The 13825-nt window shown below is 45.4% G+C and overlaps 1 protein-coding gene across 1 annotated transcript; it reads left to right on the forward strand.

Annotated features, from left to right (window-relative positions):
• Positions 1-1443: 1443 nt before the first annotated feature.
• On the forward strand, positions 1444-12838 carry PDE12 (phosphodiesterase 12). Its single transcript, XM_068253713.1, has 3 exons — positions 1444-2648; positions 7988-8066; positions 12320-12838. The coding sequence occupies exons 1-3, from the start codon at positions 1482-1484 to the stop codon at positions 12760-12762; spliced, it is 1689 nt and encodes a 562-aa protein (XP_068109814.1). The 5' UTR covers positions 1444-1481; the 3' UTR covers positions 12763-12838.
• Positions 12839-13825: the final 987 nt, after the last annotated feature.

Raw genomic sequence — 13825 nt, forward strand, 5'->3', positions numbered from 1 at the left:
GAAATGTGATCGCAGGGACAACAGAGAGTGCATAGATTGCACTGTCTGATGTTTCCATACATTCACTGCGTTTCACCACAGAATGTGCATTTTTGGGGCGATTGCGCCCGCGATCCCATTCATTATAATGGCATCGGAAGTGCTGCCTCGAGTAATCACGTGATGCAACGCAGAGCTGCACTGACGCACAGCCACCTCCTCCATTGCAATGGAAACAAGCCCTAAGACCCTGTTTACACTTAATCAGTTGCTCTCAGTTATGACTGAAAGAAAACTAATTTTCAAAGTAATTATTATTATTATTTATTAGATTTATATAGCGCCAACATATTACGCAGCACTGTACAATAAATAGGATTACAGACAATGATAACTGGGGTGACAGAACAATACAGGTAACAGACCATAAATACAACAGTACATGTAATAGCAATAAGATACACCACACAATGCAGATAGTAGTACATACCAGATCATAAACTGAAGTGGTAGTGGTAAGAATTACCAGTTCCAAATTCTGGGTAAAGTGCACACAATCAAGTGAGATACACAAGGGGAGAGGGCCCTGCCAAAGGCTTACAATCTAGAGGGGGGGTTGGTGACACAAAAGGAGGGGGATGCCCATGTTTTCCTATGGCACTTTTCACACTTAGCGTGTTTTAACTGAAATCTTTTTCACAATGCACTGCTATGGAAAAAACATGTACTAACGCGTACCAACTGATTAAGTGTAAATGAGCCCTTACTCTTTGTACCCAGTTTTTATCTTGTTCTAACAAAAAATGAACGTTTTAATAAAGTGGTGCTGGATTTCGCTTGGTGGATGTTCTACCACATGACTTCCATATGTATACCTTTTTAGAAGTCTTTTGACAGGAGACCGGGGTTTGAATCTCGGCGCTGCCTGTTCAGTAAGCCAGCACCTATTCAGTAGGAGACCTTAGGCAAGTCTCCCTAAGGGCCCTTTTCCACTGGCTGCGAAGTGATTTAAAAAGCGCATCGCAGCCGTTTTTCTAATCGCTAGAGCACCGTGATAACATGTAAATCGCAGTGCTCTTTTTCCACTATGGCGCTTCGATCGTGATTTGTTTTTTGCCGAAACGCGATCGCCGTCCTGTGCTATTCTCGTCGCAATCGCGTTACATTCCTGCCGGCGGTACAGCAGAACGCCGACAGTGGAAAAAGGAGCCTGCGAGATCGCAAGCGTAGGTGATTTGCGCTTGCGATCGCGCTTGCTAGTGGAAAAGGGCCCCAACACTGCTACTGCCTATAGAGCGCGTCCTGGTGGCTGCAGCTCTGGCGCTTTGAGTCCGCCAGGAGAAAAGCGGATATAAATGTTCTGTTTGTTTTGACAGAGCAATCTGTTGGGTCGCCTGTAGAGTGCGGTGTAACAATCCGCAGTTCATTGGCCTATGAGTCACGTGACAGCAGCAGAGCACTCAGCACAGCAGTGAAGTGAGTCGCCGGCAGAGAGCGCTGTGATGCTGGGCTCATCCCGGCTGGTGTGTTGGGTGCTGCGGTGGTTGGGCCGGCGGCGGCCTGATACTATGGATCGGGCGGTGGTGCGGGCCGTCCCATCCGAGCCTAAGCTCAGCATTTCCTTCAACCTGAGCGGTGTCTCCCGGCAGATGCAGCGGGATCAGTCGGAACTGCTCGGGAGAACCTTGGCTCGCATCTCCGCCAATGCCACCAAGACCAAGCGGAGGAAAGAGCCCCCCGGCCCGGGCCCACCCGTTCGTCTCCTCCTGCGGGGGCAGCCGGTGCCAGATGGGCTGAGCAATGCCGAGGCGTGGCAGGACGGAACGGAGCTGCTGGTGGGAGAGCGGCGGTACCGCGTGGAGAGGAACCCCCCCATGTGCCATGAGCTGGAGATGCCGCTGCACATCATGGCCGGCTTCCCCGTCTGCCCTCGGCTCAAGCTGGAGTTTGCCCGGCCCGATCACTCGCTCTATGTTTGGTATAAGCAGGCCCAAGCCGGGGACTCTCCCAGCGGCCAGGCCGGGGAGGAGTGGCAAGAGGCGGGCCGCCAGCGCGTGTTCCTCCCGGAGGTGTCGGACATTGGGATGCGGCTGAAGCTGCGCGTCACCCCGGGTGAGGAGGAGCGCTACGGGGAAAGCCGGGAGGTGGAGGCGGCAGGGCCTGTGGAGGCTGGGCCCGGGCTCTGCACCTTCGATCAGCGGCACCTGTATACGCAGAGGCGGACGGAGGAGCCGCAGAGCCGGGTGGTTTCCTATAATGTGCTGGCGGATATCTATGCTCAGACGGAGCACGCCCGCACAGTACTCTTCCCTTACTGCGCCCCCTATGGGTTGGAGATGGAGTACCGTCAGTGCCTGCTACGCAAGGAGCTCAGTGGCTACCAGGCTGACCTGCTGTGCTTGCAGGAGGTGGATCGTACAGCCTTCACCAACAGCCTAGTCCCAGCCATGGATGCCTTTGGCCTGGATGGCCTTTTCCGCCTGAAGGACAAGCAGCATGAAGGCCTGGCTACCTTTTATCGGCGCAGCCGCTACCGCCTGTGTAGCCAGCACGACATCCTCCTAGGGGAGTCGCTGACCCAGGAACCCAGACACCAACCACTGCTAGAAACCCTCAGCCAGTACACGGCTGCTAGAGACAAGGTGCTGCAGAGGTCCTCTGCCCTGCAGGTGGGTGCTCACTAGAAGCTTTCACCTCCAAGGGTTTTTAAAAAAAATTAACATGTATTTCATATTTCTATGGGAAGGTGTATAATAAGGTATTTGGATGTGGTTTTACTTTTTGGCCTCTTGCACACTGCACGCGATTCCGATTCCGCTTTTTAATAAGTTTGTACATCCGATTCAGATTCCGATTTGCAGTGTGCAGGGAGCAAACTGCAAATCAGAATCTGAATCGGATGTAAAAACTGATTAAAAAGCGGAATCTGAATCGAAATCGTGTTCAGTGTGCAAGAGGCCTTTGGCCACAAGATGGAGATATAGAGTCAGTGTGTTCTAAAAATAGAAACAGAACCATCTGTTTGTATTTGTTTGTATTTGTGTACATACAGGGATGTAGATACTCGTGCTGGGGGAGGTGAAAAGGTTTACTGGAATGTTTAGGTCTGCAAAAACCATAATTGGCTGGGACTGACCCACAATTTTGCACAGAGCCAATCAGATTCTGAAGCTTTGATTAAATATCTTACATTTTATTAACTAATCAAGCTATCCTGTAAACCATAAGTTCCCCAATTCTAACTAGCCCTGCACAAAGTTCCATTTCATGTAGAGTGCAAAAACTGGCCAAAGGCATTTTATATCATGTCTGAAGTTCTTGCATTGTACATTTTCTTTTGATTGGGGTTTCAATAAGAGGAACAGTACCATTCAAAATATGTTATAAGATTTTTGGGGTGTAATCCTGTTGGAAGACCCCCAAGTCATTACCAGTGTGGATTTGGCTTATTCTCCATGTGTAAACTACTTCAGTAATTAGGGTCATGCTGTACATTTCTTCATAGTATTGTAAACTTTATATTTGTGCACTGTTTTTTTTTAAAGCAACTGCACCCTACATAAAAACCTAATTTATTCAGTATAAAGGTTAGAAGCTATAACTCTTATTTTGCAGCAATAAGTTGTCTCCATTTTTATGTTTTTAAAGCCATTTTTAGGATTGCGTACTCATGCACTGGTTTCTAACTCTGCACAAATAGGAATTACTGGGAAATGTTTCCTGATATCCAAAACTGTCATGACTTGTATGCAGGCACTGTCCACGGTAGAAGGGTTTGCCCTATGTCGCCTACTCTTGCCAATGCGCTGCTTGCCACTGTCCATCTTCCTAACACTTCTGCCTTCAAAGCCACGCTTACTAGGAGGAATTGTCAGGAAGATGGAGAGTGGCTTGCAGCATGTCAGCAAAAGACAGCTACACAGGTAAGTTAAACCCTCCTGCCACTGGTAATGCCCCCATAAAGGCCAGGACAGTTATAGCTCATCCATATGCACAAACTATTCATCGTGTGGGCTGTGCACAGTTCCCACACTAACGCATGCCTAGTACAGATGCGCTTATGCACAGAGTTAGAATGCGTGGGGAATAGGGAATTATTAGAAGAAAGTGTAGTCATTTACAGGGCTGTGGAGTCGGAGTCGTGGAGTCGGGCAATTTTGGGTGCCTGGAGTCGGAGTCGGGGAAAAATGCACCGACTCCGACTCCTAATGAATTTGTAACTAATTAAAATAGAAAATATGATAAAATGTTCTATTTCTCAGATAAAAGTCATTAAAAATAATGTATATATACAGTATATATATATACAGTAATAGCTGTGCTTAGTCTACAAAAATGAAATAAACCAATCAAAATTAGTTACTTGTGCTGCTTCAATAAAGCAGTCCACGTATTTTTAAGGTCAGATATACATATCTGATTGTGACTGTATATATGATGTGTACACAGGAATCTATTATATATACTAAATAACATCTATGCTGTAAGAATAAAGCCTGATGTGTAGCTGTGTCACTAATAGAGATGGTCAACGAGATGGAAATAATTCTGCATTGATGCTGATTTATGCAAATGTATGCACTCCCTTTGCTGATGAAATCAAATAATTTGATATGTTATTAACATTTGGTTTGGTGACTACAAATTAAAGGGAAACTGAGACGGATGAAAAGTAAAGTTTTATACATACCTGGGGCTTCCTCCAGCCCCCTTCAGGCTAATCAGTCCCTCACTGTCTTCCACCACCCGGATCTTCTGCTATGAGTCGTGGTAATTCAGCCAGTCAGCGCTGTCCGGCCGCATGCCGCTCCCACAGCCAGGAACATTCTGTACCTGCGCAATAGTGCTGCACAGGTGTAGTATGCTCCTGGCGGCGGAGTGTGTGCATGCGCACTACGCCTCACTGGCTCAAGTACCTGGACTCATAGCAGAAGATCCAGGTGGTGGAGGAGGACAACGAGGGACTGATTATCCTGAAGGCGGCTGGAGGAAGCCCCAGGTATGTATAAAACTTTAATTTCATCTGTCTCAGGTTTACTTTGTTACACAGTAGTACTATACTCTACATATGCACTCCCCACAGAGCTGCAGGGAATCCACTGAGAATGCTGTGCACATTGAACACAGAGGTGTTGTCTGTTTACAATCTCCTCATTCCCCTGCAGAGTACCTGCACATCATTCTTACATGTACCCACAGTTACATTGCCTAGGGCCTGATAGATGTTCTTTGTTCCGGTTTGTACCTTTTACAAGTACTCTTACCAAGGACTAGTTTTAGTCTAAAAGGGAATAAATATAGTAGTCTACATATCCTTCTCACTTCAGTTGTCTTGTAAAATTCCTAAGCGTTGGCAGTTAAGAGACGAATTTCATGTTACATACTTTTAATCAACAAAATTGTAATATGCAAATTAGAGGAGTCGGAGTCGTGGAGTCGGAGTCGGTGGAATCCTAAACTGAGGAGTCGGAGTCGGTGGATTTTTGGACCGACTCCACAGCCCTGGTCATTTACAGAGCTACTTTATTCTAGTTGTGGGCAGTCAAATACTAAAAATTCTATCTAGTTAACGGGGAATGGAAGCCTGAAGAAAAAGACACAGTGCGCTAAGATTTGTTTCCCTTGAGCTTTGCACACATAACAAACATTTCAATAGCGCTTTTCTCCCATAGGACTCAAATCGCTTAACACTCCTACACACGGTACAATTTTCCATCAGATCAACCAGTGATCTGATAAGAAATTGCATTGTGTACAGACGTCCAAATTGTTTCAGATCGATTTTGTGTCAAGTACCCAAAATCGATCGCAATACGATCGGAACGGTGGTGAATTATCTAATAGATCTGTTGATCTGATGGAAAATTGTACAGTGTGTACCTCTCTGATACAGTAATGGTGGTAGAATGAAGTATTAACACAACAAAAATTATATTTCTGCAAATGCTAAACTGAACAGGTGGGTTTTCAGTCTGGATTTAAACACGTCCAGGGATGGAGCTGTCCTGATCACATGCTAATTTAAACTCTACTGAGGCAGCCGAAAACGACATCTCTACTGAGAATGTAGTGTGTGTATGGTGGCCCTCAAACCCCTTGGTGGGTCGGTGAGCAAATCATCATGCAGACTGACTTGGGTGAGTGCTGACCAAGGGCATTGTTCTCTGCGCTCTCTCTGCCCGCTCTGTTATGCACCACTCAACCTACTCCCCCCTACATAGCAACAGAACCAGGCTAGCAACGCATCTGTATAGCTGGAGCCCTGCATTGTCACTTGAATGATCGAGTTCTGATTTCTCCGGGTGACATGCCTCGTACATGTGTACAAGGCTTTAGAGCAGCGCTGGGCAAACTTATGCTCCGGCAGCGTGTAATACGCTGGTATGTCCTGACGGCGGATTATATGACGCCCTGTTGTCATGAAGACACTACACTGGAATCGGTGAACAGGTGAGTATTGACCCCGTTACCGGCCGCTCGCGACTCCTGCAGGGGGGGGGGGAGGGGGGGGAATCCATCCGGCTATCGGCAGGCTAGATGTACAGCGCATGCGAGCCGTAGTTTGCTCGGCATTGCTTTAGAGGTACATGCTTTATATGCAACCTACTTCATATTCTGATTAGAATGTGAGCCCCTCTGAAGGACAGTTAGTGACAAGACAATATACTCTGTACAGCGCTGCGTAATATGTTGGCGCTATATAAATACTTAAATATTTTCTCTCTTCAGTTACAAAGTACCTGAAGTGACATGTATCATTTTGAGATACACATTTGGACGCACTGTATAGTACCAATCCGATTTACAACTTACCTATGTTTACTCATATTTTTTAAAGTCAAACGTTACTAAACTAGTTCTCTCTCTATGCAGTTTGACTGTATTGGCAGCTCACCTGAAAAACTAATTAGAAGCTTCAACATTATTTTTTATATTTCTTTCTTTCTTTCTTTCTTTCTTTCTTTCTTTCTTTCTTTCTTTCTTTCTTTCTTTCTTTCTTTCTTTCTTTCTTTCTTTCTTTCTTTCTTTCTTTCTTTCTTTCTTTCTTTCTTTCTTATCCACCAGCCGATCACCCCTGATCCTCTGGAGGGGAACGGCTGTCTCCAGTACAGTGCTGCCTTAGATCGCAGCGCTGTATCGAGTGAAAAGACAGCAGTTTTGCCGTCTAACAATCTCCTAGCGGCGATCGCCGCTGGGAGACTGAAAGCGAAAATGCGGCACGCGCAATCTCCTGCAAAAGCCAGACCCTGGACTTTACGCCGATTGCCGTTAGGTGGACCTGGGGCTACCGCGGCGGTCATGCCTATTGGTGTGACGCGGTCCTTAAAGAGACACTGAAGCGAAAAAAAAATGATGATATTATGATTTGTATGTGTAGCACAGCTAAGAAATAAAACATTAAGATCAGATACATCAGTGTAATTGTTTCCAGTACAGGAAGAGTTAAGAAACTACAGTTATCTCTATGCAAAAAAGCCATTAATCTCTACGACTTTCAAAGTTGTGGAGAGGGCTGTCTTCTGACTTTTATTATCTCAACTATAAGTGAACAGTTTTCTTTTTATCTGCTAGAGAAGAGGTCATTAGTTCACAGACTGCTCTGAAATAATCATTTTGAATGCAGAGTGTTGTGTAATCTGCACATATTAGAGAATGATGCAATGTTAGAAAACACACTATATACCTGAAAATAAAAATATGAGAATATTTTCTTTGCTGATAATCTTCTAGTAATTGTTCATAGTACACAACCAATTCATTATATCATATTATTTTTTTTTCACTTCAGTGTCTCTTTAAGTAGTTAAACTCTGAAACAGAGCAGAATTAATGACCCTTTGAACTTCCATGCAGTCAAATGTTATCTGAAGTTGTCTTTCACTGTTTATTGATGTATAAGTGCTTCAGAATATAACACTGCTTTCTGACTAAAGTAGTCGGAGAGCTCAGAGAAGCTCTTCAGGTTTGCTTCATGTTGAAATGACTTCTGTTTTCTTGTCCTTCTTAGGTATCTGTACTGGAGTCCACCAGTGAACCTTCTAGAAAAATATGCATTGCCAACACCCATCTTTACTTTCATCCTAATGGTAAGTTCACATAAATTTGTAACCTGCAGCTTTCCCTTCAATCAGGATGTCTGAGAAGATGTGGCTGTGCTGTCATTCAGTGCCCCATCCCATGAGCCAATTAGAAGGTTGGTGTTTGTGTGTACTATTTGCTGGGACACTAGTTAGTTTAGGTGCTGGCTTAGTCATTGGTATAAACAAATACCAAGGGGTGAGCAGCACAAACCAACTTTTATGCAATTTTTTTGTAAAGCATAAATGCACTAATGGAGATCCCTAATCTCCATAAGAAATGTATAAATCCAGAGGGGCTGCAGCACACAACAGGAAAACAGTGACAGGGGCTCTTGGTTTCGCTTTAACGCACTTAAAGAGACTCTGAAGCGAGAATAAATCTCGCTTCAGAGCTCAAAGTTAGCAGGGGCACGTGTGCCCCTGCCAAACCGCCGCTATCGCGCCGCACAAAGGGGGTCCCTTCACCCCCAAACCCACCCCAGCACGACTTGGTCGTGCATTTGGTCGCTCCTGGAGGCAGGGCTAACGACTGCAGCCCTGCCTCCAGTCGCGTCTATCAGCGGCGCATCGCCGCCTCTCCCCCGCCCCTCTCAGTGAAGGAAGACTGAGAGGGGCGGGGGAGAGGCGGAGATACGCGCGTGGGGCAGGGCTGCGGCGGTCAGCCCTGCCCCAACCAGGAAGCGCTCCCTCGCATTACGGAGGGGATTTGGGGGATCAGGGACCCCCGTTAAGCCGCCGGATAGCGGCGGTTTAACAGGGGCACACATGCCTCTGCTATTTAGGAGGTCTGAAGCGAGATTTATTCTCGCTTCAGACTCTTTAAGCTCACCAACTGCGCCAAAGTGTCCCCAATCTGGTGAGTCCTACTCTAACCACGCAGTGTTTATCAGCAGTCTGAAGGGAACTAATCCAAAAACCCAAGAGTCCGCTAAATGTGAGAAAAGGAAATTAAAAACACGTCCCCTTTCACTAGCTACCGAATGAACTCTCTGAACATTTAGTCATTGGTATAGTGACAATGCATTTGTCAGTTTTCTGTGCATGACACCGATCAGCAGTCCATTTCCAATTCCATTTTCCGTTAATGACTATCCCCCAAGGAAAAGGACTTCTTTATGCCTAGCTCCCCTACTCCACTTTCCCTCTAGGTCTCCCTTACTATGATTATGCTTGATCCTACCTTTTCCATAACATCAATCCATAATTAACGTTTGGCCATACTCTCTTTCATCTTTCTTTGCCGTATTTGATTTAAGATATACCTGACTGAAGACAAAGCTATGTAAAGTGAGCACAGAGGCATATTCATGCTACATCCACATACCTCTGTGCATTGTCCATTCCTTTTCTTTGATTCCACCCCCCAATCCCCGTTACTCCTTGAAAGTCTTGACTTTTCAGCTAAAGTAAAATTTTCAAACTGGAGGTTGCCTTTAACTGAAAAAAATGGCCAGCTACTTACCTGGAGCTTCTTCCAACCCCCCTGAAGTCTTCCTGGTCTGTTGCCGTCATTCCGTGCTGCTTGGTTCTCCCAGTGTTGCCCATCTGTAAGCCAGGTCAGTCACCAGCCACTGTGCATACATGGTGCAGGCCTTCGCCTCCTTGATTGCACTCATGTTGCCCTCAAGTATTCTGCATATGCGTAGTAGCAATTTTTGCTTACTGCACAAGGGTAGAATGCTCCTGCCACAGAAGCGTGCCGGAGGAGGTTCACGACATCGGGCTGCACATCCAGCATTCAGAGGGGTGACACTGAGGGACCTGAGCAGCACAGGATAATGGCAAGAGACCAAGAAGACTACTGGTGGCTGGAAGAAGCCCCAGGTAAGTAACTGGCCAATTATTTTTTTTCTTTTTTTGTCAAAATTTAATTTCAGGCCCCTTTTGCATTACCCTATTTTGCCACAAAGTAATGAGTCTATGGACACTTTCACACTTATTGCGGTCCCTCGTGTTGGCCAGAATTATCCAAGCCGACACAAGGGCAACCGCGCGTTACAGTAAGCACTGCGCTTAATGCACGGTGCTTGGGTTAACGGGTCATGCACGTAGTGTAACCGTTGGACCGTGGACAGACGGGAAACCCAGTGATGTACTTCCTGCCCAGAAAGGAGTACGTTACAGAGGGGGGAAGAGTTGCTGCCGCAGGGTCATATGTTTGTCAATTTTCGGATTGCAGCAGGAGCATCCGCAACACAAAAAGTAGATGTAAAACAGCCAAAGGGATGCTCAATTTTTGCTAAGGGGCCCAAAATGTTCCAAGAAACTGTCCCCACACCATTACACCACCAGTCTGAACTATTGACCAAAGGCATGATGAATTCATGCTTTTATGTCATTAATGTCAAATTCTGACCCTACCATCTGAATGTTGCAGCAATAGTGGCCCATTTGAACAGGCACTGTCTTTTCAATCTTGTATTTTCTAATTTTGGTGAGCCTATGCAAATTGTAGTTTGTTCCTGTTCTTAGCGGACAGAAGTGGCACCTGGTGTGGTCTTCTGCTACTGTTGTTTTTCAATCTTCTCAAATGAGTTTGCTTTTTCTTTGATATCCACTGCGGTTGACTAGATATTTTCTCTTTTTGGACCATTCTCTAAATCATAGAGATTGTTGTAAGTGAAAATCAACCTAGATCAGCAGTTACTGATACTCTTAGACTAGCCCCCTGGCACCAACAACAATGCCACGTTAAAATCAGTCTGAAGCCCAAAAAAATACCTCTTTTTACTGGGCAGTCCTCTTCAGCAATGAGATCATAGCTAAAACGCTGCATCTCCGTGGCAGAACAAGATATTTATACCCCCAAAATCCCAGGGCAAAAATTCCACGACTTTCCAGGTTGTGGATTTGCTGCCTGGGGGAGGCAGAGCTAAAGCGCTTTAGCTCTGCCTCTGCTTGCGTCAATCTCCGCCTCCTCCCGCCCCCCTCAGTGAAAGAAGACTGAGGGGCGGGAGGAGGGGGAGATTGACATGAGCAGAGGCAGAGCTACTGCACAAAGCTCTGCCTCTACCTGGAAGGAGCCCAGAATTTTGCCCCAGGGATTTTGGGGGTATTAATTGATCGTTCTGCTGCGGGAGTGCAGCGTTTCAGCTATGATCTTATTGCTGAAGAGGACTGCCCAGTAAAAAGAGGTATTATTTTAGGCTTCAGACTTTCTTTAAAGGAAACCTGTAAGGACACAAAACAAAAAAGTTTAATTTACCTGGGGCTTATACTGCCCCCCTGCAGACGTCCTGTGCCTGCGCCAGGATAAAACGATCCTCCGGTCCCCCGCTACGGCTGTTTTGTTACTGCCAACTTACAAACCGGCCTCTGTGCCACACACATCGTTGCTCACGTCGACGGGAGCATCCTGCCCAGGCGCAGTTTGAGGTTTTCTCAGGCACAGTGGCCCACCGACTGAGAAAATGGAACTGAGCTGCAGTGGGGGAATGGAGGATTGTTTTGTCCCAGCATGGGCACAGGACCTGTGTGCAACTTTTTTTTGTCCTTACAGGTTTCATTTAAATCCCAATTGTTCCCCATTCGTATGCACTGTTTGAACTTCAGCAACTTGTCTTCACCACATCTAGATGCTAAAATGCATGGCGCTGATTAGATGTGTTACCAAGCGATTGTAATAGGTGTATCTAATGAAGTGGCCAGTGAGAGTATAACATTATTAAAGTTTGTTTTATTCTTTCTATGATTTAAAGCAGACCTCAACTCAGAACTTCTTCTGTTTTCAAAGATAAGCAACAGCATAATAACCTTGAAAGAAGAAAAATCTTTGTTACAGCTGATACAAATCCTGCAATTAATCTGCAGTGTCTACTTCCTGCTTTCATGGAAGCAAACATGGGGTTAACATGCAGTGTTTACAAATTTAGCTGCACAGCTGAGAGATCAAACTATGGTTGTGAGTAGTCATAGATGAGGGGGAGTTAGACAAGTTAAACTCTCTAAATACATACAGGGTGCATTTCTCTCGGTTTTCCTTCCGTCCTGTGCAAGAGTTCAGGTCCACTTTAATCAGATGTTCAGTACTAGTATATTCTATATTGGCATTCCCTGAAGGACATTGCCAAAGTTAAGGTTAGAGAACAGTTCTTATCTATGACACTATGTTGTAGGAGAAATGGAGGGAACTTGTTGCATGCACTCTGAACTTCTTGATCTTGTTCCTTCTGTTACACTCCTTATAATAGAGTACTTGTTCTTTTAAATGTACAAGAATGATGCATCTCTTATGACTCTCTTTACTCCTTTTTTTCCAGGAGGAAACATTCGTCTAATACAAATAGCTGTGGCTCTAGAACATATAAGACATGTAGCTTATGAACTTTACCCTGGCATTCCTATCATATTCTGTGGAGATTTTAATAGTACGCCCTCTACTGGTCTTTATAGTTTTATGAGAGAAGGGGCCATCTCAAATGACCATCCTGACTGGATGTCTAATGGAGAAGAGGAACGATGCAATATGGCTCTTAACCACCCCTTGAAACTGAAGAGTGCTTGTGGGGAACCTGCCTACACCAATTATGTAGGTGGGTTTTATGGTTGTCTAGATTATATATTTATTGACTTGGACAGTTTAGAAGTGGAACAAGTAATTCCAATGCCAAGTCATGAAGAAGTCACAAGCCATCAGGCTTTACCCAGCGTCTCACACCCTTCTGATCACATAGCACTAGTGTGTGATGTCACATGGAAGTAAACTAACTTGATTTGAAAAGATGAAACAAAATATTTTTATGTTAAATTAACTTTATCATAAAATGTCTTTAACGCTTTTTGTAGTCTTCTGTTTGCTCTTTTACAAAGTTAAACAGTGTTCTCCCCAGGCTCTTTTAGCCAGGTTCTCCAACCGGCTAGTTTTGGTGAGCACCCGGCTGTCATCGGCTCAGCTCCTCCTATGCTGTAAGCAAAGTTGTGCAGAGAAGCGCCTGCCCTGCATTCTCTCATTGCACCCTGTCAGGAACCGGCCCGCAGCACGCCTGCGTATACAGTTCCCGACTGCGGGTTTGACCAGATCAAGCGGGGAGCAGCCTTATTCGAGCTAAAACAAGGCTGGGACCCCTCAGAACACCTCTCACTGCCACCACTAGCGGTTCGCTAGGCACTTCCACTCTGCTGTCGAGTCCTCAGCGCGCACTCCGCGTTTTCGCATTCGGGTCAGCTTTGCGCTTAGGCCGAATACGGGAACCACACACACACACACACACACACACACACACACACACACACACACACACACACACACACACACACACACACACACACACACACACACACACACACACACACACACACACACACACACACACACACACACACACACACACACACACACACACACACACACACACACACACACACACACACACACACACACACACACACACACACACACACACGCAATCTTACACTGTAATGAAGCAAAACCCCTAACAGTCGTTCCGAACGATACTGTTAGACTTCCCACTCGGCTGTCGAGCGCAGAAGTGCCCCATTCACACAATGCAATTACAATCTCATACGGTAGTGTTGCTCATGCATACAATTAGGCATGAACTTATACACGGTTACACTTCAGTCTCTTCTAGGCTATGAGTGTTAGTTTAGTACAGCAGAAGTCAGGCTTATTAAATAATAATTTAATATTCCAGGGAAAAAAGTGGAACAATGCAGAACAGAATATATACAAAAGATTACAAAAAACAAAATAAAAAAGTTACAAAAATACAAGTTACAAAAATACACACAAAGCGATTTTGCTT

The sequence above is a fragment of the Hyperolius riggenbachi genome, chromosome 9, assembly GCF_040937935.1.
Source record: "Hyperolius riggenbachi isolate aHypRig1 chromosome 9, aHypRig1.pri, whole genome shotgun sequence".
NCBI classification, from domain to species: domain Eukaryota; kingdom Metazoa; phylum Chordata; class Amphibia; order Anura; family Hyperoliidae; genus Hyperolius; species Hyperolius riggenbachi.